Consider the following 25,471-nt stretch of genomic DNA (forward strand, 5'->3'; position numbering starts at 1 on the left):
GAAAAACTGTAAAAATCTGAAGGAAAAACACAACACCAAGGGAAAATGCATGCATGCAAACATGTGCAGTACTTTGGTTGCTGATTGTGTGACATCATCATTAAGACTGCGCGATCACGTCTGTTTTAGCTGTAATCAGGGAGCTGAGAAGGGTCTCTTATAATTTGATTTCTTCTCCATGACATCTTTCAGACTTTATAGTGACATAATTGTGGATAACAAGACCTTTCCATCCATATATAACTAGTCTATAATTATCACTAATCATGAATTTTCTTCGGGTGTATACTATCAAATTCTTTTATTTGTTATAAATCAAACATAAAGGTTGAAAAATAACAAATTTCTTTAAATTTTACTTTTTACTGATAGAGGGCCAACACAAAAATATGCAAAAATATTTTGAGCGCTCTGGTAAATACAAAAATGATCCTCAGGGGTGGTATTCTGAGGTAATTTTATCTTTAAAATATTTTATTTCATTCCTTAAAATGAAATTGGTATATTCTGAGATGACATTTAATCTCTCAAATTTAAGATTTTTTTTCTGCAATAAATTTTATCTTGCACATAATTGATATGCGACAGAGCAGTACCTGTGTATGTAGACATACCCATCGCGTATCTAAAAATTGCAACGCGGATGATGTGCTTGCGACCATGTTACTTTGAAGGAAAAAATAAAATAAATTTAAAAGAGGGTAGGAGCTATTTATCTCTGCAGCATTGATTTTATCAATATATCTGGGTGAATTAACTACATTATGTTCACATGAAAATTGAGAAAAATATATATATTCATTGAGAGTAACACCTTAACTTTATTCCGGTACAATCAGGAATTATTTCATAAGAATTTTCTTGACTAATAATGTCTCTGAAATGATGCTTGAAAAGATGCGATATAGACCTTGAAACAAAGATAAGAGTATGGTATTACATAAGAAAAAGAAATATCTGTAAAGACGTGCTAGCATATAGTGCAAGTGTATTTGATGTCAATAAATCTTTTAACGATCTCACTCCTTTGCCACACCTCCTGGCGGGACGGATTTCCATCGGTTAAGTGAGATGAGAGAACTAGTATAAAAGCGTGTTTCGCAGAGTTCAAAGACCAACTATGCATGAGATTTTCTGTGAATCTGAGTGAGATCACAGACATTGTGTACAATGTATAGGGGGATAGGCTGTGATAGTTGCGTGAGACAGAGATTTGAAGGGATGAACAAGAGTCCAAAATGCTTGAGTCTCACGCATAATGTGTGAGACTTGGTAGCTCTGGTTTCGCATTCGATATTGCTTAAAAAATAGGTGTGTCTTACAGAGATAAAATTGTTCTCAGAATACAAATTCAGAGAGATTTTAAGGGTATTTTTACTATTTTATCTCACTGATTTTAACAGAGATAAAATATTTTATTTGATCCGAGATAAAATGGATCTCAGAATACCATCTCAGGTTACTAATGAAAAATAAATTGCAACTGTATGGAAATGAGGATATTTTGTTACAAAGTCAAACAAAAGTGTTTTTTCAATGAATTTTTATGTGTGTTGTACACTGCATAGATCTAGATCAACATGCATGCAGATTCCTGACAGGCAGTGAAAAAGTGGGTGGGTCCTTCCTTTTAAACTTTACTTCATGGAGCGCTATGAAATGAAATCCCCTGAATTGAACCCCTAAACAAGTACAGCGATATTTTTATTGTTATGTCACAGACTTTGGTCGTTGGTTTTACCATACCTACATCATTGGGCTTTTGGCTTTAGTACGGCCACACCTCACGCAATTGGATTCTAAACACAGTGTTGTCTGTTGGGGCAACAAGTACATCCTTTAAAGTTTAAAATGCATTTTAGTCTTAATTTTTTTTGTACCCTCGCAAATCTGATCCTAAACACATAGCTTTCCTGGCGAAATAGATACCCTTTTTTCAAAGTGTTTTTGACACCCTTATTACATTACGTACGTAGCGTGCCCAATCTTGAAAAAGACATTCTTTTACATTTTTTGGGTCGCGCATGGTATCCACTTGTCAATGCAAAAAAGTACATCCTTTAAAGTTTAAAAAGCATTTTAGTCTTAATTTTTTTGTACCCTCACAAATCTGTCCCTAAACACATAGCTTTCCTAGCGAAATAGATACCCTTTTGTCAAAGTGTTTTTGACACCCTTATTACATTACGTACGTAGCGTGCCCAATCTTGAAAAAGACATTCTTTTTACATTTTTGGGGTCGCGCATGGTATCCACTCGTCAATGCAAAAAGTACATCCTTTAAAGTTTAAAAAGTATTTTAGTCTTAATTTTTTTGTACCCTCACAAATCTGTCCCTAAACACATAGCTTTCCTAGCGAAATAGATACCCTTTTGTCAAAGTGTTTTTGACACCCTTATTACTTTATGTACGTTAGAGTGCCGAAACTAGAAAAAAACATCCTTTTTACGTTTTTTGGGTCGCATCCGGTATCCAATCGTCAATGTAGGTCCCCCCCCCCCCCGGGCAGTGATGGCATCACCAGAACTGAGTGAGGTGCGTGCATGATGTCCATTTTTTTAATAATTTAGGCCTTTTAGGAGCAGGGTGGCCAGACGTCCCGTATTTACCAAGATCGTCCCGTATTTTGCTCCTTTGTCCCAGCATCCATACAACCCCTTCCCGGGATGCCTATTTGTCCCGCATTTCACAATATTGCTCAAAATATAGTTAATACATTTAAAAGTGACAAGTTTTCTTCAAATGACCAACAGATGACGAAGCAGAGACAACAATAAAATCGGTAAACTTTTGCAAGTTCTGCTGTGATTTTCTTGCTAGCCCAATACATTGCAAATGAGATCCTACCTGTGTGTGGCAGGCTAATAGCTACATGTAGGATAGGGGCAGATTTCAATGGTGCATACAATCTCACATGATAAACAGTTTTTCCACCAGTTTTTTTGTAATTATATTTTGGATTCTCAGATTACTGATTTGGAGATGTAATCGGAGGAACATAACTAGATCTAGTTGTTTCAGCTGCGAACTTGTAATGGGATGGGAGAGATTCCTGTATATGATGCTGTGATGTTTCATCTAATCTAAGTTTGACAATATTTCACTTTGAAATTTTATTCTTTTCAAAGATATTTTAGTTCTTTAAAATTTTAAGAATATATATATATATATATATATAAAAAATATATGTATCACGATTTTGGTTAGATGATTGGACTTCTTTTCAGGCTGTTTCTTTTGTTTGCTTGAAGTTTGAACTTTTTTCCCATTTCCTTATTTTCTATCCATCTTTCTTCATCCTTCCTGCTTGCCCTTTTTTGTCCCATCTATTCTTATTTCCTATATTTCTTTCCTGATCCTTTCTCTGTTCATTTTTCTTTTTTTTTCTTTCTCTTACTTTCCTTCTTTTTTAAATTTCCTTTTTTTTCCTTCATTCTTACTTTCCTTAAACTTTTTTTTGCTTCTCCCTTCCTTAATTATTCTTCTCCTTTTATTTTTTCTCTTTCTCTCCTTCCATTTTTTTTTTCATTCTCTCCTCCCTTCATTATTTCCTCCCTCTCTTTCAACCTTTCTTTGCTTATTTACTTACTTGGATGTTGAGATGTAAAGCAATATGCTTATGTGCCCCTCGATGATTTTTATTTTTGGTATTAAGGTATGTACTTCAGAGGATGGTTGTGCCAACATTTTTCAAGTCTGGATTTGAACTGATTTAGAGTTACCTTGCTTGTTTATTTCTTTCAAAGAATGAAGAAAACATTTTTCTTTCCTTCATTCTTTCTTTCCTCCTCCTTTTTCTCCTTTACTTTTTCTTTCACACATTTATCCATCTTCCTTTCTATATTCATTTGAAAGAATGACAGAAACTTTTTTTCTATTTTCTATTCTTCCTTTCATCTTTCTTTTATTCTAACTTTCTTTTGACTTTTTTCCTTCACTTTCGATCCCTTCATTATTTCTTTCTTTCTTCTCGTTTCTTTCTCTCTTTCATTTTTTCGTTCATCTTCCCTTTCAATTCTTTATATTTTTTTCAAAAGTCTAAGTGTCTAAAACTGTGTAGCCTTTTTTGTTGATTTTTTTATTAAGACCTGACTCAGTCCGCTCGTGGCGTGGAGTGTGCTTTATTGATTGTCCCGTAATTCATTTTGTGAAATCTGGTCACCCTGTTTAGGAGGTGTTTGAATTTAGAGGTACATTTGTGGTAGGATGGGGGGTCGGGTGTCCGGACACTTTACATTTTTGAAGCCTTCTTTTTTGTCTTTGAATTACGCTAAGAATATGAATTCAATATTTATAGTTATCTCCAATTTTGTTCTTTATAATATTTCGTAACATTTTGTACTTAAAAATGCTAAAACTTCACTTGTAAATTTAAATGACTTTCTAAAATTGATCGTCCGGACACACAACCCGTCCGGACACACAACAACTGGGTATACCTCTGCATCAAGAAAATCCATTATTTAGTTTGCAGAAAGTAACTCTGGGTTCTCTGTGTTAGGTATGCAGGGGTGTGGTGGCCGGGTGGGCATGGTGGGGGCGCGGCCGTTTCATTGATCGCGGTTGGTTGTAGTCTTGAGGACGCAATGATGATGATTTTTTTTAGATATGTCATCTATTTCTTCATCATTGACGTCTTGACACTCTCTCCATAGTGCCTTCAGCGAACGACCAAAACAAAGATGGATTCCCCCCAAAAATCCATCCTTTTAAACCGAAGTCAATAGCATTCATTTAATTTTATTAATTCTTACACCTTCCTACGCCTAATGCGTAGGAAGGTTTTAAATATTACTATTTAAAAATGTAAAAAAATGAAGATTTCTTACCTAACTGATGCCGCGTAGACCCCTCGTTCCACATGTAAACAACGGAAATACAATAGCGTCGACCCTAATAATTTATATATATTGATATTAATTTTTCATCATATATATTGATATTAATTATTTATGATCACGAAATAAATTCTAATATTTGTTAAATAAGATTTTTTATCTCTAAATTGTTCGTTGAGACGGCATTGCTTTCCGGAAGTACGTCATACATAAGCGGTTCAAGGGTCGACGCTATTGTATTTCCGTTGTTTACATGTGGAACGAGGGGTCTACGCGGCATCAGTTAGGTAAGAAATCTTCATTTTTTTACATTTTTAAATAGTAATATTTAAAACCTTCCTACGCATTAGGCGTAGGAAGGTGTAAGAATTAATAAAATTAAATGAATGCTATTCACTTCGGTTTAAAAGGATGGATTTTTTGGGGGAATCCATCTTTGTTTTGGTCGTTCGCTGAAGGCACTATGGAGAGAGTGTCAAGACGTCAATGATGAAGAAATAGATGACATATCTAAAAAAATCATCATCATTGCGTCCTCAAGACTAGGTTGGTTGGGGGAGCAGTCAGTCGAGATCGAAGAGTCACCGGCCGCGGCCGCGGCGCCGTGCAAACTCACCATGATCCATCTGGAGAATAGTCTTCACGAACAGTTCCCCATTGACGTTCTGAGAGGTAGGGTCCCCATCTCTTCCAATTTCCATTCTTCACTCTCTCATCTGCTTCTTTAAGACGTACACATTCCGCCATCTCTCCAAGCAAAAAACAAAAGGAAGAAACAAAGGCTGCCGAAACAAACACGGAACTTGCGAAAATGTTAATATCCCACTCGCGACTCCACCATCTACATTTCTACGCTTGTCATGTCCGCAGGAGGTAGGTCAAGAATACATGTGCGCATGCGCACGTGAAATCGAACTTGCGTAGTGGGTGGAGCCAATAGTAGAAATTAATTTGTTGTAAATTTTGATTGGCTATGAATTTTTAATCTCGTATTTAAGAACACAAATCATTGGTTCGTTTATGAGGGGCTTTAAATTTTAGGGAAATTCCCGGAAGTGTACCGCGCGGAATTGGAAGTTCAACAATTTTATCATCGGGATAGCGCCATCATCTCTAAAATAAACCCACCAACCAAGCAGCTCGTGTAAATCTACCTAAACCAGTTCGCCAGGGCCTTACATTATATACCAGCCACCGTCCGGCTCCGTATACTGTCCGTAGCACGTCTATGCAGCACAGCTCAGTTTTGTCGTCAGACAGTATGCCTAGAATATTGTCTGTAACTTTATATTACATTCTTTTTTAGTTTCAAGGCTTCGAGCTCAGCTCGATCTTATTATTGTCAGATCAGAGTGAGGACAAATTGAATTACAATGGACAATCAAGCAATGAAGAATCTTGGCTTTAAAATAGGAGTATCATCTGCAAAAATCTTGAGGTGAGTGCTGTAGGCCTAACGAAGTCTAATTTAATTGGACCAAATTATCTAGAATTTAGAAAACACAGTGACTCATGAGTGTATTCTAATTCTAATCTAGAAACCGTCACTTGTTCACTGCTACCATCCTGCCTGTGGAGAATCTACAGTCCCGGGGGGGCCACTTCCATTCACGAGTGGATACCATGCGCGACCATGGGGTCTCGAAAAGCACCCTAAACACGTAATTTCCATATTCTGAAAATGCACCCCTTAACAAGTATTGGCGTGTGAAACCCTACCCTTAACAAGTATTGGAAACAAAACGATACTCTTGGCAAATATTCCCTGAAATGAACCCCTAAACAAGTACAGGAATGTTTTATTGTTACGTGTCCTTCGGTCGTCGGCTTTACCTTATTTGGTTTAGTGCGACCCCACCTTCTACACCTCGCGCAAATAGGACTCTAAACACGTAGTGTTGGGGCAAAAAGGACATCCTTTATAAAACATTCTAATTTTGTTTTATCATCCCCGCAAATTCGACCCTAAACACGTAATTTTCCGAGCGAAATAGATACCCTTTTTTCATTATTTTTGTGTTTTTGACACCCTTATCACGTTACGTACGTAACGTGCCCTATCGTGAAAAGGACATCCTTTTTACGTGTTTTTTTGGTCGCGCATGGTATCCACTCGTCAATGTAAGTGGCCCCCCGGGTCTACAGTACTATAGATCTACAGGAAGGACTGGCATGCCAATGGCTGCTGTATTGAGCACACACTTTAAAAAGTCATATTAAATATCACTTTTGTGACTAAAATTATGAATTTCCACACAGTTGCATTAGTAGCTTAGAAGTTAGAATAGTTTTTGTATTGACCAGAGCGCTTAAAAAATTGAATTTGGGCATATTTTTGTGTACGCCCTTTATTGGTGGAAATAATACGGCAAGAAAATTTTCATTTTTCAAGCTCTATTTTTAATAATGAAAAAATAATTCAAAGAATCTATTCTAGATCTATAAACGTTAGACTATATTCTAACGTTAGAATAGGGTCTACAAAAAAATCACCTAGGCCTAGATCTAAAGTAACAGATCTAAATAAAAAAACTCACACTTTCAAGCCTCGGTCAAGACAGTAGACTCTAGGCTAGTAATGCTACTTTTATTAACTTCAGCCTCAAGCTGCAGACGGTAGACCTACATATTACAAGTTCAATTTTTCTTAATCGATCTTAATCAGTTAATGCAAATCTCTTCTTGAATTGCTTGCAATTGTTGCATTTCTTGACTTTTGTTTGCAAATCTGCACGCTGTAAAAAAATGCTGCAGGATGAGAAACTATTAAAGCAGGGATAAATATGATAAGCACATTGGAATGTCATATCAAAAGTGTCAATATGTTTTCCTTTTCAATTATAAATTGGAAATATAGTCTAGACCTTGAAATTGAATGGAAATTGAAATGGATCCCTCTAAATTTATTGTTGTTTACAATATGCCTATGCTTTGCCCGTTTTCTTTTACATTTCTGTTGACATGGTTCAGAGCTACCAAGTCTCACGCATTATGCGTGAGACTCAAGCATTTTGGACTCTTGTTCATCCCCTCAAATCTCTGTCTCACGCAACTATCACAGCCTATCCCCATACATTGTACACAATGTCTGTGATCTCACTCAGATTCACAGAAAATCTCACGCATAGCTGGTCTTTGAACTTGGCATCTCTGCCCGTTTAACATTTTTTTGTTTCTTACCCACTTTGAACATATCAACATGGAAAGGAGAGCCCAGGAATTGAACAGACTAATCCAGTTACGCTGCAGTTCCTTGGCATTGAATGACTCTTGCCGTGCAGTCATGTGTTTTGAATTGGCGGCTACAGAACACAAACATCCCATCAACAAGGTAACATGTCATGTCTGCATGTGGAGGGGGACTCATTTTTTTCAATAAACTGCAAATATTCCAGGGATCAATATATTGCTATCAATGCTATGTAAAATTTTGCTAGAACTAGTATAGAAGCAAGTTAATAGCAGTTAGACAGTAACTATTATTATTAACCATTTTTGTTCATGGGAATTACCCTGTCTACATGTATTTACAATTGTAAGGGTTGAATTTTGCCAGGTTTAATATAATTGTTTATTTCACACTTTGTTCTTTCCATACTTCTCTTCACTACCATTTCTATGCCTCTGTCAGACACCTGTTTCTCTCATTCCTTATACCCTTTTCATAAACCTATCCTCCAATTAGCCGCCTAAGAGTAATGCGGATAATTCAATAAAAATTGCGTTCATAAACTCCGAAAATAAGCCGCATTATTTTTACGAGCGCCCGTCCTGAAAAAGGCGGATAATCGCCATGACAACTGGACACGCCCCCTCCGATGCGGTTGTGTTGGAAAAGGGTGACCTTGTGACCGCACCATGGCAATTATCCGCATTATTTAGAAATGCGTTCATAAACTCAAAATCTTATCCCGATGCCGCTATTATGCGGATAATAGCAGCATCAGAGTAATGCGGATAACTCTTGTCCTCCTCCAATTTTACGACCAAATTATGCTGCTATTAGCCGCCTAATTCATAGTAATTGGGTTTATGAAAGGGGTATTAGTTTCTTCATCACATCATTCCATTGCCATTCCAACTCCATACAGCTTCACATGTTTCTATTGTCCTTTTCTCATTTATAACATTCTTCATATCTGATATCATCCTATCTCATCCTCATTGGTTCACCTTTCACCCTTGGTTCTTCCACTTTTCTGCGTTCTTCCATTCTCTGTTCCTCTATTGGTTGAATTTACCATGTGACACTATTTTTGAATATATTTGAATATATTATTTGTAAAGGCAATGCCTAGTCAGGTCTGGATTTCAGGCCAATAAATCAGAGCATCACTGGACTTCATTGTGTCGACATCTTTATTTTGAGTTTAGTTCAGCTACAATTATATTTTAGGTTCTTTTTATTTGGTGCTTCTGGCTGTTTGATATGATTTGAGTTTGCTTATTTACGACTGATTTTATGGGGTGTATCTTTGAACATTCGGCCACTCTACACAATGTTAATGGTGAATATTGAAAAGTTTCAGCATTGTTTAAACGATTCCCAGAACCGTTCTGACTGTCTAAACCAGTAGTTAGTTGCATATTGCAAAATAACATTGTCTTGTAATTTGCAATATTCATTTTGTAGGGATGTCATCATAATGGGGGGGGGGGGATTCAGTGGATTGTTCAACTGATTTTTCTCTCCATTTGTTGTTCAAACTTGATCTTGCAAATGGTTAAAGTACAAGTCCACCATAACAAAAAGTTGATTTGAATAAAAAGAGGAAAATCCAACAAGCATAACAGTGAAAATGTCATCAAAATTGGATGTAAAATAAGAAAAGTTATGATATTCTAAAGTTTTGCTTAATTTCACTAAACATTTATGATGCACATCCTGGTTGGTATGCAAATGAGGAGACTGATGACATCAACTAATTATTTTGTATTTTATTATATGAAGTATGAAATATTCTAATTTTCTCCTCATATAGTGAAATAATGATTAATCCCTCCCTGAATGTGTGGAAGCATGGTTCAGTCAAGTTGGTCCTTATTGTGAAATCTATGAAAAATGAAATATTGTATAATTAAAACAATAAAAAACAAAAGAAAAGTCAGTGAGGGACATCATCGACTGTCTCATTTGCATGTCACTGAGTTGTGCATATAGTACGGGAAAAAAGAAAGTATACACAGGGTGTTAGACAAAATGTTATAATCTAATGCCTCCGTTCTCAAACGGCCTCAAAGTTACGTATGATACTATTTTATGAAAAATAGGCGAAACTTTAAAATGTCATAACTGTCTCACATGTACATGTATTCTGCATCCGATTTTGATGAAATTTTCAGCATTATGCTACGTAGATTGATTTTTCTCTACGTGTATTTATTCAAATCAACATTTTTCTTGAGCGGACTTGACCTTTGAAAACTCTCTTGAACATATTTAGTTGGCATGTCTGCACAATGATAACCTTTGTGTTGTGTGTGTGTTTTGAAAATAAACTCAAGAATTGACATATTAGATGGTTAAAAATTTTGCTCTTGCAGCTTCCACGAGGCACAGTAAGGCACCTTATCAAGAATCAGACTGAATCATGCACTTATTGGTGTATCTGCAATTCTGCATTGTGTATTACTAGTATTCTTATTTATCCAGCAACAATTGATAAAACAAAGTACTGTTTACTGATTTAGCCTTTCATCAAGTCCCCTTGAGTATATGATGGATATGTACATGTAATTTCATATCCTTGTTAAAATGTTGTTGTTTCGTTAGACAGATGGACAACAATTCAGCAACAATGTCTATTTTCTGCCTCGATGCAATTATTGACTTTTGTTGTAATGTACACTGTCTTCTTTTTAATTTCAGGAGTCGGCTGTGCAACTCTCGGGTGTGAATAAGAAAGTGTATGCAAATTCCTTCAAGACGTTACAGACATTACTGGGCCTGAACCCAACTGTGACCATCAGAGACCTTGCTGTCCAGTTTGGATGTGTAGGAGTAATTGAACATGCAAACCAAGTCCTCCAGAGGTAGACTATAAAGCAGAAACAATTCTGTTATTCTTTGATAGAGTTTTTCAAAAGCGTCATTTTGTATATATTTTTTTTAGCTTTATTGAAAACCAATTTGAAGTTAGGGTGGATTTTTTATTCGATTGATAATATTGATGACAACAATTATGATGGCAATGATGACAATTATGGTGATGATGATGGTGATAATGATGATAATGGTGATGATGATGGTGATGATGATCATGAGGATGATGATGATGATGAGGATGATGGTGATGATGATGATGGTCATTATGATGGTTATTATTATGGTCATTACTATGCTCATTATTATTATGGTCATTATTATTATTATGGTTATTATGATGATGTTGATAACAATGATAATGATGATGACAAATATGATAATGATGATGGTGATGGTTTGATGGAAATGGTGGTACCACTTGTGGTGATGTCAATTGTGATAGATAAATAATATACCTGTGAATAAGATGATAAAAATGATGATGGTACATGAAATGAAATGTTTAGAACATTGAGCTGCTCATGAATAGCTCTATGACTAGATAAAAATCAGTAAGATCTTAATCTAGTATTGATAACTTGATATCAGAGCAACAAATTACCCATTATTCATTTTAAAAAATGGTTGTATATGTCACAGTTAGAATCATATACATGTGTGTGTTTGATTCTCCAAGGAAAGTAGTGTAGAGTTAGTACCAAGCAAACCAATTGAACCAAATGTCACTCCGGATAAGATTCACATGTGTTATTTTCTATGACATTGAGATTGACAAGAGACAATGATCAGAAAATAGATCGGAAATGATTTCAGATTTAGTACATTTAGCTGTTTATTTTCATTTCATTTCTTCAATTATTTTCTTTTCAGCTATCACAAAGAGTTTGAGGACAAGGTTTCTGAAGCTGCTAGAGATGATGTTGATTTCAGCAAACCTCTCTTTACTGGTGCTGCACTATACACCATATGCAAGTAAGTTTTTTTAAACGCCTGTCCTAGACGGGGCTTATTATGGTATCACGCTTGTTGTCCGTCCGTCCGTTAACTTTTCCTTGTAAACGCGACAGCTTTTGTTCAATATTGTTTTTGAGTTCAAAGGTCTTTGCAGTCCTTGATAACATCAGTTTAACCTAACCTACGCTCATATAATTTGGTATGTATGATACTAGCCTGGATCCCAGGAAGCCCAGTGAATTTGAGGTCAAAAGGTCAAAGTTCAAGGTCACAGTGACATATTTTCATCTTATCCTTCTGAAGTCCTTGTAAACGTGATAACTTCAGTGTAACATAACGTAGGCTCATATAATTTGGTTTGTATGATACTAGCATTCATCCCAGGGAGCCTATTGATTTCGAGGTAAAAAGGTCAAAGGTCAAGGTCACAGTGACATGCTTTCATCTTACCCTTCTAAAGTATTATGTGTTCGCCTTTAATAGCGACACTCTTGTTTTTCCTTTTGATCATCAAAGCTTTCAGGCTCTTTCGGTTCTTTTGCATATAAAGTTACATATACAATTTGGGTAACTTTGACACTACATGTACATGTATGATGGGTTCAGAACTGAAGTCAAAATCAAAGTAATTCAATTAACAGAGGTTGTTTTTCCTTCTTGTTTGTACCAATTGTACAGTGCATATCAAAAAAAGTTTATACTTTGAAAAAATCCTGTAAAATTATACATTTGTAATATCCTGAAGATTTTTCCACATTTTAACACTGGTACAGATCCATTTAAGCAAATGACGATATAACTATCGAAAAATATTTCCGCTTAAATGAACACCACTTACTTTTGAAAAGTTAGTGAAAAAGGATTTGCGCAGAACTTTGAAATAGCTTTGCGAATAAAAGTAAATCTTTATCATGAAGAACACGTAGAATTTAGCAAGTAAAATTGATTTGAATATATCTTTGACCTCTTTTAACTTGTTTCCTTGCCCAATACACTTCGAAGAGTGCATTGCGCCCCGCCCCACTCACCAAGGCCATCAAGACGATATTTGATTTACACTGAACTGTGATTTACATAAAATGAATTAGGATTGATTGTCATTTTGTTAATCATTGTCAAGCTTGGGAAAAGTGTGGAGAAACAAGTATTAAATGAAAAATTACCGAAAAGTATTAACAATATATTTGATATTGTTTGTTTCGGTTATCTGAAAACTATTTTAAAACATTGTACCCTAAGCTGAGGTGTTGCCGACTTCTATTCTGTTTAATTTTCCCTTCGGATGTTGTCGGAATAATACGTCATTCGTACTACTTCTCAGAGAATGGGGGGTCATAAAGAAAGGTAAATAAGTATTTTAACTCGTTAGCACCTCAAAACAATCTTAAAACATGTCCAGGGGCCGTAACACAAAGCTTAATGATCGTAGAACATTTTTCTATGATTAATTCCATAGACTACAATGTACAATCAATCATAAAAAACAAGCATACAATCAATTGCTAACCTTTGTGTTACGGCACCCTGATCAATGGTTTACTTTAAAAATGTGACGTATGGCGCTTTTATTTATTTGCCTTTCTGACTTTTTAAGAAAATGCTTCTCATTTTTTTTTTGTGGAGAGCAAGAGTTCTTTCCTATAATAAATCATAATATTTTATCAACATATTAGAATATGTGATTGTAATGGTGTTTTTCCAACCTGTCAACAGAACACTTGTAATGTGGAGTTTACACCATTGTGCAAAAAGCAAGACTTGTCAAGCAGACGTACCGCATCAGGTGTAAATTTCGCGCCTATAAATCCATCAGTCACGCCCACAAAGCCCCAAAATCATCAAAATCTAGATGGCTCCGGGCAAATATTTCCCATGTAATTGTGTCCAGCATGAATGAGCAGTCATTCCACATGTATGCCTAATTTAAAATATCGGAATAGTAAATCAAGTAGTGCTTATTTCCAAATTCTGATGAGCAAGTTTCAAATTGCCAAGCAGTGTCTTTTTTTTCTGTATCATGCAGGCCTCTACAAAATTTTTTTTCGTCACTTGCCCTGTTGGGCAAGTGATGAAAAAATTTGCTTGCCCAATAGAAAAAACTGCCCAATTTTTTAAATAATTTTTGTCTCACCTGCGAAGCAAAGTGAGACTATAGGCGCCGCTTTTCCGACGGCGACGGCGGCGGCGGCGTCAACATCAAATCTTAACCTGAGGTTAAGTTTTTGAAATGACATCATAACTTAGAAAGTATATGGACCTAGTTAATAAAACTTGGCCATAAGGTTAATCAAGTATTACTGAACATCCTATTAGAGTTTCATGTCACATGACCAAGGTCAAAGGTCATTTAGGGTCAATGAACTTAGACCATGTTGGAGGAATCAACATCGAAATCTTAACCTGAGGTTAAGTTTTTGAAATGTCATCATAACTTAGAAAATATATGGACCTAGTTCATGAAACTTGGACATAAGGTTAATCAAGTATCAATGAACATCCTGCATGAGTTTCACGTCACATGACCAAGGTCAAAGGTCATTTAGGGTCAATGAACTTTGGACGAATTGGGGATATCTGTTGAATTCCCATCATAACTTTGAAAGTTTATGGATCTGATTCATGAAACTTGGACATGATAGTAATCAAGCATCACTGAACATTTTGTGCAAGTTTCAGGTCACATGATCAAGGTCAAAGGTCATTTGGGGTCAATGAACTTTGGCCGAATTGGGGATATCTGTTGAATTCCCATCATAACTTTGAAAGTTTATGGATCTGATTCATGAAACTTGGACATAATAGTAATCAAGCATCACTGAACATTTTGTGCAAGTTTCAGGTCTCATGATTAAGGTCAAAGGTCATTTAGGGTCAATGAACTTTGGCCGAATCGGGGGTATCTGTTGAATTACCATCATAACTTTGAAAGTTTATTGGTCTAGTTCGTTAAACTTGGACATTAGAGTAACCAAGTATCACTGAACATCCTGTGCGTGTTTCAGGTCACATGTCCAAGGTCAAAGGTCAATGAACTTTAGCGGAATTGGGTGTATCTGTTGAATTACCATCATAACTTTGAAAGTTTATGGATCTGATTCATGAAACTTGTACATAAGAGTAATCAAGTATCACTGAACATCCTGTTCCAGTTTCAGGTCACATGATCAAGGTCAAAGGTCATGTAAGGTCAATGAACTTTGGCCATGTTGGGGTTTTTTGTTGAATAACCATCATATCTCTGTAAGTTTATTGGTCTAGTTCTTAAAAAGAGGACATAAGAGTAACCATGTATCACTGAACATCTTGTGCGAGTTAGAGTAGTATGCAAAGTCAGCACTGCTGCTATATTGAACCGCGTGATGCAGGTGAGACGGCCAGAGGCATTCCACTTGTTTCATTATGACGGCACTACTCTTATTTTTATTAAGGTATACAAAATAACAATTGACAATCATGTTCAGTATAAAAGAACACACATTGAAAAGGATATTTTCAGCAACGTAGGCCTGAGTCTTTACGTTTATTTTGGAGAAAAAAAAATCGATGTTTTATGGGTATTTAAGGTTTTAAAAAACCCTTCAACAATAGTTGCTAAAATTTCATATTTTGCATCTTTAAATCCATGAAATGGCTTCCTGCGTACCATATTTCCTTAGAATTGCTTTCATTTACCGTAGTTGGAAAAGTAAGAAAGCCAGTGAAAAATGTTCAGCTCTTTATTGACTCGGAAAAAATTATTTTATCATCAAAAGTGGAGTGGCTAAAATTTCACATTTTGCATCTTTAAATCCATGAAATGGTAATTTATTTTCCATATTTCCTTGATTTAAAAAAAAAAATTAGTTGGAAACCATCAAGTCTTTTCTTCATCATTTTATGATGTTCCACTCGGTCAATAATTTTATCTACATGTTTTCACATGCTACTTTTTTTTTTATTTTGAGGAATACCTGTTCACTTATTAATGAATTATTACTAACATTGTTCAATATTGTATGATTTTTAAGTAATTTTTTTCACTATGCTTAGAATCTTGTGTGTGTGTGTGTGGGTGTTTGTGTGGGTGTGACTGTGAGTTGATTTTCGATATAAATGAATTCAATATCTAATTTCTACTTCGCCTATTCCAGTACAATAACCTGTACTCGGCCATGAAATAAAGGCCCACATACCCTAACTTTTCCTGAAGTTCTTTGAAAACGCAGACTTCTACGAAAATTGCATTTCTCTATTGGGAAGTCTAAATTTGGTGAGAATGTATTCATTAATAACTTAAATATACATGACAATGAAGAAATCATCAAACTTTATTGGAAGTTTTGAATAATATACCCGAAATGTAAACTCTGTCTGAAACAGAAAATCACCATCATTGAGGCCTTTACTGAGCGAATTGTCCCCCAGAGCTCTGGCAGAGAGACAGAGCTCAGACTGGCTAGCTAGTATACGCACGTGTGTGAGCCTCCCGCCGGCCTTGTAAAATAGATGGAGCTTTGTTTGATGATTTATTGTCTGATATTTACCTCATCCCCTCAAAAAGGGAAACAAATGAATTTTAAGTTATAATTAACAAATACGGCAAGTTATTTTGGATGTTAATAGGCCGTTTTGAAAAGCAAAGCCGAATGACAACTCACCAATGCGCGGTTACTAGACTGTGATTTATTTCCTGTGTAATTCTAATTATTTTATCACAGAATTGTGATATCGGAAGGGGGAAAATGTGCATTAGAAATTGCACATGGTGGTAGTCATAATGGACCCCTATACTACATTCAACTGTTTCCCGGCCATTGCGTTGATTTTTTTCATACCTGGTACCATGTATGCTATGGAAATACGTGGTACAGAAAAAATAACGCAATTTCGGAATTTGAAACTGCGCTACTCGCTATTTTTTAAGGCTTATTCAATATTTTGAGTGTGGATTTTTGATGATTTATGGAAAAGTGAGGTACAGTACAGAAAAAAAGACGCAACAACCACTTGCCCGATCGGGCAATTGACTTAGAGAAGTGCTTGCCCGCACGTCATTTTCACTTGCCCCGGGCAAGCGGGCAAGCGGGTTTGTCGCGCCCTGCCATGACTTTCCTTCAGCAACACCATCTTTTTGTCTCACCTGAAAGAAATTTGGAAGAGACCTAGTAATCACTTTTCCTGTTGGTCTGTTAGTCCCTTAGTCTGGTCGCAAATGTTAGTTTTTGTCTCACCTGCGAAGCAAAGTGAGACTATAGGCGCCGCTTTTCCGACGGCGGCGGCGGCGGCGACGGCGGCGGCGGCGTCAACATCAAATCTTAACCTGAGGTTAAGTTTTTGAAATGACGTCATAACTTAGAAAGTATATGGACCTAGTTCATGAAACTTGGACATAAGGTTAATCAAGTATCACTGAACATCCTGCATGAGTTTCACATCACATGACCAAGGTCAAAGGTCATTTAGGGTCAATGAACTTTGGCCAAATTGGGGATATCTGTTGAATTCCCATCATAACTTTGAAAGTTTATGGATCTGATTCATGAAACTTGGACATAATAGTAATCAAGCATTACTGAAAATTTTGTGCCAGTTTCAGGTCTCATGATTAAGGTCAAAGGTCATTTAGGGTCAATGAACTTTGGCCGAATCGGGGGTATCTGTTGAATTACCATCATAACTTTGAAAGTTTATTGGTCTAGTTCATTAAACTTGGGCATTAGAGTAATCAAGTATCACTGAACATCCTGTGCGCGTTTCAGGTCACATGACCAAGGTCAAAGGTCAATGAACTTTGGCCGAATTGGGTGTATCTGTTGAATTACCATCATAACTTTGAAAGTTTATGGATCTGATTCATGAAACTTGTACATAAGAGTAATCAAGTATCACTGAACATCCTGTTCGAGTTTCAGGTCACATGATCAAGGTCAAAGGTCATGTAAGGTCAATGAACTTTGGCCATGTTGGTTTTTTTTTGTTGAATAACCATCATATCTCTGTAAGTTTATTGGTCTAGTTCATAAAAAAGGGAAATAAGAGTAACCATGTATCACTGAACATCTTGTGCGAGTTAGAGTAGTATTCAAAGTGAGCACTGCTGCTATATTGAACCGCGTGATGCAGGTGAGACGGCCAGAGGCATTCCACTTGTTGTTCAACTTACTCTCATTTCTTTATTTTTGCATCAATTAAGTTCATACTTGGTACAATGATTCTTTGGTAATACCGCATGTGTGTTTATGAAAGTGATGGGGTAAAGGTAAAAAAAAATCACCAATTAAAACACAGATAGGTGAAATGTGGTAGCGTTTACACATGCGCAGTCAGAGGCCGACTCAATTTTTTTTTCTATGCCATAATTATTTCATTGCTATCATTTCAGTGTTTTTTTTTTATCAGGGAATAAATTATACAATAGTTTTATAATTAGTAACTGTTCCCTTTTGATAACTTAAATATTTCAGTTTGATTCATATTACCATTTAAGTAAAAATATTTGTCTCAGCCTTTTTGGTCTTGCAAAACACTGATGAGATGGGACTTTACAGAGTGGAGGATTTCTACACGATGATGCTAGGACAAAGGTGGCTTGGACTTGTATTTCTCCAAAAGATTGGTGTAATTTATATTCTGATCTCTCATCTTCTTATTTTTTTCCTTCTTTATTTCCATTGATATTAACCTCTTTTATTTTTTTTATAATTCTATTTGCTTTACAGACGTCAAAAGATTAAAGTGGACAAGACGAAGCTTGTAGAGATGACTGGTGCAAGAAGAGGCACATTTGACAAGCTGTGTGCTGAGATGGAGAAACATGCCACCCAGCTGTTTGGTAAATGTTGCCTTCAGTTGATTTATAACATAATTTGAATTCTTCAAAACTTATGAGAATTTGAACTTAGATTTCTGGGCCCTGTACTCAATGCTAAGAAGGATTTTTTTTGGCATTCATAATTCATTTACATGGGTCGATAATTTTTTTTAGTATGTACAAGATAGCACATGCCACTTGTAGAAATTTAAAAATCAAAGAAATACTTAACTGAAATATTAATCAGTAGTACAACCGGTTTGATTCCTGTAAAACTGTGGTGTGATCATGTTGAAATAGAAACAATGATTAATGCATTGAGTTGAGTACACTGTTAAGGTGACATGACGTTTGCTCTGGGGGGCATTTCATCAAAGGAGTTGTCAGACATTTTATCCGACAAGTACCAGTTTATCCAACAGTTACCATAGGAACAGTGCCTCTCAGCCAATCAGAATCAAGGAAAGATGTCAGATCTGACAACTTGTCGGATGAAAATATTGATGAAATGCTCCCCTGGTATTAATATCTCAGAGTGCATAGGGTTAGAGTTAGGGTTGTAAAAGAGTGTTTGGTCCATAATATTGTAAAAATAAGGATCATGGTTTCAGTTTTGGAGGTTAGGTTTTATGTTTGGCTTAACGTGCGGATTTTCCATCGGAGCAATTGTCACTGGAGCTAATGTCATGGAACCACAGACTGTTGATGGTCAATCTTGGGTTTAACATGAAGGAGTGACATCAAAATGAGGGATCAGTTCATTAAGGCCACCGTACACCTTACGACTGTTTGCGATTTGATTTTTGGACAAATCACATTTTGCTCATTTTCTGAAAATGTGAATGGAACATATCATTCTATTTGAGGTTAAAATGAATTGAAAGAATACTAAAATAACCATTTTGTAAGATTGTAAGCCTTTATTTTGGAGTAAAGGCCAAATTAGTTTCAAATCCTAGCCAATCGTACAACTGCTATGACATCATTACGACTAGATATTAAATTTGCCTTTATTCTAAGAAGGATGATAGCATAGTCACAGATTTGAACATAGGTATTCGTACAATGATTTAGAACATTACACAATAAGATATTTCAAGTCTCAATATTAGCATCAAATTCTACTACGTTTTATTCCAAAATTGAGTCGCAGCCCAAACGTAAGGTGTGTGGTCGCCTTTAGACAAATTGTAACTTGATGACTAAATTACTGCCTATGAAAATGTAAATGGTAATATAATTGGTGTTACAAAGTGAAATACGAATGAGGGGATACATCTGACATTTCTGGTTAGTCAATGTCTTTAAAATGTTATCTTTTCTTCATTTATTAGTCTAGCAATTAACCTTTGTATGACTGTTAATTTCAAAATCTTTTTAGGTGAAAAGAAGTCTAAACAATCTAAAAGACATCATTCATGGATGGATGACTTAGAGAAATCTTTTGAAGGTAAGAATGTCTTCTGTCACACTTTTCTCTTTCCTAGTTGTTATTTTTTTACATGTATTTTTTCAATTCAATTCTTTATTCCATTTCCATTCAAAACAAAGATACAAAGAAATATAAAGTAATACAAATCAAGTACAATTTTATAGATGAGCATTCTTACTTCGTAAAACAAAAAACAGTATAATATTGAGCATAAATGGGAACGAAGGGGATCCACTAAAAAGCAAAGCTTGTAAAGTGTGGATCTCCCTTGGAAATGAAGAAAATATAGTTGACTTATTCATATATGCGTATATTCAAAGGAAAGAAAAAAAGAGAAGGAACAAAAAGGTCGAAATCATATTGATATAAACATAATTAAATGCAAAGCTATTCACACAAAGCATGTATCTCTGTTTGACAAAGAAAACCAAATTTTATAGAGCATTGATATTGTGGGTGTATTCTTGGACAATTGATAAAATGGTGAAACAAGTGATGGTACAGTACTTGTTTGTTTTTTGGGTTGTGATTGCTTTCAAACATAAGGATCAGTACTTGAAGATTTGGAAAATAGAAGACTCTGCATATGTTGATCTCCGCAAGTACAATAATTGCCAAACACAAAGCATTATTTCAGACCAATCACCAAATTATGGAAAACCTGTTTGAAGTACCTCTTCTAAGTTGAATTTCTTCTAAGTCAAACAGATTTAAAGTGTTCCAGAGGTTCAACTTATTCAGAGTCACCTGTATCTCTAAAACAGGCTCTATCCCCATTTAATTTTCCTTGAGCTACCACTGCATAATCACTATATTTGAAGTTTTGGACAAAGTCATGTTTGTCTCGCCTGCATAGCAGAGCAAGATTATAGGCGCTGCTTTTCCAACGCAGTGGCGTCAACATGAAATCTTAGATAAGGATAAGTTTTTGAAATGTCATCATAAATTAGAAAGTATATGGATCTACTTCATGAAACGTGGACATAAGGGTAATCAAGTACTACGGAACATCCTGCCAGCCTGAGTCATTTGGTCATTTGGGGTCAATGGATGTAGACCATGTTAGGGGAATCAACATCGAAACCTTAACTAAGGTTAAGTTTTTGAAATATCGTCATAACTTCTGAAAAAGTTCATAAAACTTGGACATAAGGGTAAATGTGTTTCACTGAACATCCTGGCTGTGTTTTGGGTCAGATGACCAAAGTCATGTGGGGTCAACAAACTTTGGTCGTGTTGGGGATAATTGTTGAATTACCATCATGATTTTAAAAGTTTATGGATCTAGTTCATTAAACTTCGTCATGAGAGCAATCAATTATCACTAAACATCCTGTGAGAGTTTCAGGTCACATGACCAAGCTCAAAGGTCATTTAAGGTCCATAAACTTTGGCATGTTGGGGTATTGTTGAATTTCCATCATAACTTTGAAAGTTTATGGATCTAGTTCATGAACTATTAGGACGAAAGGGTAATCAAGTATCACTTATTGTTTTGCATGTGTCTTAGGTCACATGATCAAGGTCTAAGGTCATTTAGTGCAAATATTCATATTATCATATTTTTTTTTTTTGTGTGTGAATGATTTGATAGACGTTTTCAAAGTCAGTATCCCTGCTATATTTCATGCGAGACTGCCTGAGGCGTTCCACTTGTTGAATATTTTTTTCTTTTTTACATAGATGGTGCGAGTCTACCGAAGCAATCTAAGGGTGATCAGGATAGCAGCAGTTCAAAGCAGGACGATTATGAGGAATGGAAGAGGAGAATTCTTGAGGGAGTACCTGACACCAACAAGTGAAATGCTTCTTACTGTGAAATAAACTGATCCAAGGGTCTCTGGCATATTGCTCAGGGGACCATGGCTGTCGTACGCTAGGGACGAACGATATTCTTTGGACTTGTGCTGCCACACCCCGATCATCATCCTAATGTTACCTTACATGTAATCTCCATCTGCAATACAAACCCACTTCTGATTTGCAGATTTGTGATAAATAACATGTGTGACTAGTTGAGTTTCAGCGTCCTGTGCTGACGTTTTTCAACAAGTACAGCACGGCAAAACACTAGCCGCCAATTAAAATGATGAAGAAACATCATGAGTAGAGTCGTAACAAATTCCATCTGTGATTAAACAACTCTCGCAACATTTGTCATGCCTTTCACCCAGTGTTGTTGGTTGTAGGAGGTATTCTGTTTGGGGGTAATCTGCCCCATCTGTCCCATTGTCATTCTTGCAACAATGAAGGAAACCGTTCATTAGATCATGTGGATCGTAATCTTGCAGTAACTGAAGAACAGCTTTATGGATCATGATTGCTCATGTGACTCATGTATGTATATGGGAGCAATGATGATCTGATAAGATTTTGAATTCATAATGTCAAAAGTTATAGAGGTCATTATACTTGTTCTCACTATAAATGGAGTTATTTGAGGGTTCGTCAATTTTGGTTCATGTGTATGAATATTCTAGGGACAATGATCCAAGTACATTTTGGGTCATGAGGTCAAAGGTCACAATAGATGTCTGTACCTGAAAATATCACTGTCTTGCGATAATTCAAAGAATCATTTGAGTGAACAAATCAAACTTGGCTGATGTGACTATGATCTCAGTAGATTTGGGGTCAATGGTCACAAGGGGTCATTTTAAAATTTCAGAAGTTAGGTGTGAAAAATATTCTTGTTCCAGCTATGGAGGAGGCGTAAACCTTAACTGTGTGTATTTGGGAAACATCTAGTTTTTAGATAGTCATATTGTCTATAGTGGAACTATAAGTTTAACTAGTACAAACAGAGGTCAGGGACCTATTCATGGAGGATTCGTCTATTGTTACTGGGGTTGCTGAACATTGTCACACCACACCCAGTAACAATAGATAATCCTCGGTGGCCAGGTCCTTGACAGAGGTGTCATAACATTTCATTTAGCTACAGTAATAGTCAATGAGGTAGAACTAAGTTATTTTCTTAAAACAATTATTATTTATTCATTTATTTATTTCGTTTTATTTATACACGGTAGCCCCATCAGTAGTCTAGTACTGTTTTCCAGGGGGCCCTGCAAACAAATATATACAATATAACAGACAAGCAAATTACATAAGGAAATAACAAACAGAACATGCAAAATAATCAAGTGAATACATGGAAAAAGATGATGGTACATGAGTACATTGTAAGGAAGTAACGTTTATTCATCTAGATTTCAATCAGCATTACAATACAGGAAAACAACCCCCCCTCCCCCTACATTTCAATTATTTAAATCAGGTAAATCAATGTAATTGCTACTCTATGTGAATAGTACATACGAAAATTTACTTGTGGAAGCGAAAATAAGCAAGTTTAGTGGGTTCTTTGAAATTAACAGAGAAACTCATAATTATTTTTATGTCATATGTGACCCATGTGTTGCATGTAATTAAGATAATACATATATTACACTATTAAAAAAGCGTATATCTCTGCTTCACATACTGATTTCTGCATGTTGCAGAGAGTGAGGGGCTATTTCCTGGAAGAGCACCCCTTCAAGTACTGGGAACAAAAAAGCATTCTTACTACTAGCACTTCTCACTGATGGGGGTAGGCTATTCCAAAGTAAAGCATCATCGATTGATAGTACATGTTTACCACATTATGCTTCAAAGAACTGAAAATTGTGTGGGTTTCATGTTCTAGTTTAATGATAAAATGATATAGCTTATTGTGGTTATTCAAGAATTAAAAAAATATATATAAAAAACAAAACATGTATTTGCTATATTTTTTTCAGACATACTAGATAAATGTAAGTGCAGAATCTCTTCTTCAATTTGAGTCGAAAATACTTTAAGAAAATTGTCTATGCATTGTCACAACTGAGGCCTGTCAGGAACAATTTGCACAGAAAATCTGAACTAAAAGTAACCATGGTTTTAGTTTACCTTGGGTTAACTCAGAACACACTTTTATGGAGTATTTTAAAACTGTCAACTTATTCACTGGGTAGAAATTATTCTAATCCTGTGTCAAGAAGTTTAAAAAAATAAGTTGTGTCATGAAATGAGAAGAATAGAAAAATAAAATGAATTTTTGAATTCATTAGTTGTTACTATCTTTGCCATGAAGAAACATGATAAAACCCAGCAATAGTATCCATAGAAGTGTGGTTCAATATTCAAGTCCAGACTAGGGTTCAAACTAGGTTTAAAAATTAGAAAATCCCACCCAGTCTTTAAATAGTCAGGCGTTAGAATAAAACAAACATACCAAAGAACACACAGGAAATGTTATTGAGCCATCCTTTATTACAATTGTCCATTGTACCTTAATTGAATTAATTCTATGCAATTTCAAACTCTTCTGGCTTATGTAGACATGGCACTTTAATATATGTATCATGTTTGGTAACAAAATAAAGAATAAAAGCTACACTACTATGTAATTCTGAAAATAAGATATTCAAAATCATTTGTCTGGGCTGGGAAAAATGTCTGGAAATCCTGATTTTTGTCACGCCTGCAGCAAACTTTGGCCATGTTGGGGGTATTTGTGGAATTGTCATCAGAACTTCGAAATTTTAAGGATCTAAGGCATGAAACTTGGACTTACGAGCAATGAAGTATCCTTGAATATCCTGTATGAATTTCAGGTCACATGACAATGGTCAAAGGTCATATAGTGCCGACAAACAATATGTTGGGAGTATTTTTTTGAATTACTATCATAACTTTGAAAGTTTGTGGATCTATTTCATGAAACTTAGACATAAGAGTTATCAAGTATTATTGAACAGCCTGCGGGAGATTCAGGTCACATGACCAATGTCAAAGGTCATTCAAGGTCAATAAAATTTTGCCATATCATGGGGAATTGCCATCATGACTTGAAAGTTTTATATGGATCTACTTATGAAATTTGGACTTATTATAAAGAGCAATCAAGTAATGTTGTTATGTACAAGTCTTACGTCACATTATCGAAGTCAAAAGCTATTTAGGGTCAACAAATATAATCCTTTGTTGTCATATGAATGGTGTTTTTGTGAATAACTATTCAATAGTAAATTCAATAGTTTTCTAAGTTATCACTGCTGCTATATTGAATCGCACAATGCAGGCGAGACTGCCAGAGGCAATCTACTTGTTTCAAAAGCCATCGCTCAATATATTCAAGAAAAGAAAACTAATGTTACATTAGTGTGATGTTTAAATTGTTTATATTACTTGATCTACAATCTACTACTCAGTCTTAAATTGGGCTAAACACATAGGCCCATGTTCTAAAGTCTGGTCTAACTCGGACCATGGTCTTACTCTGCGCTAAAATTATGGGAAGCCAAACTTGTCAAAATTTTGTTTACTTTGTATTTTCGGTTTACTGTGCTCTTTCCCAATTCTTTACTGGCAAAAACTGCTT

At 35.6% G+C, this 25,471-nt stretch overlaps 2 protein-coding genes across 3 annotated transcripts in view; one reads left to right on the top strand and one right to left on the bottom strand.

Annotated features, from left to right (window-relative positions):
• The window catches only part of LOC121408612 (uncharacterized protein YMR196W-like), a 40,037-nt gene extending 34,349 nt beyond the window's left edge, over positions 1-5,688 (bottom strand). Inside the window, exon 1 of the mRNA XM_041600140.1 lies at positions 5,456-5,688. Coding sequence (XP_041456074.1) covers positions 5,456-5,586 — 131 coding nt within the window. The 5' untranslated portion in view covers positions 5,587-5,688. The remainder of the gene's footprint in view (positions 1-5,455) is intronic.
• Positions 5,689-5,969: 281 nt separating this feature from the next.
• LOC121408613 (origin recognition complex subunit 6-like) lies at positions 5,970-25,031 on the top strand. 2 transcript variants are annotated; one of them, XR_005969065.1, is made up of 8 exons: positions 5,970-6,277; positions 8,047-8,170; positions 10,709-10,872; positions 11,756-11,857; positions 18,538-18,650; positions 20,011-20,079; positions 21,745-22,867; positions 22,979-25,031. XR_005969065.1 is itself a non-coding variant. In XM_041600141.1 (7 exons), the coding sequence occupies exons 1-7, from the start codon at positions 6,213-6,215 to the stop codon at positions 21,861-21,863; spliced, it is 756 nt and encodes a 251-aa protein (XP_041456075.1). In that variant the 5' UTR covers positions 5,970-6,212; the 3' UTR covers positions 21,864-25,031. The 2 variants fall into 2 exon arrangements, 1 of the variants encoding a protein (XP_041456075.1); XM_041600141.1 differs by having other exon boundaries at positions 21,745-25,031.
• Positions 25,032-25,471: the final 440 nt, after the last annotated feature.

This window comes from Lytechinus variegatus, chromosome 2 (genome assembly GCF_018143015.1).
Source record: "Lytechinus variegatus isolate NC3 chromosome 2, Lvar_3.0, whole genome shotgun sequence".
NCBI classification, from domain to species: Eukaryota; Metazoa; Echinodermata; class Echinoidea; order Temnopleuroida; family Toxopneustidae; genus Lytechinus; species Lytechinus variegatus.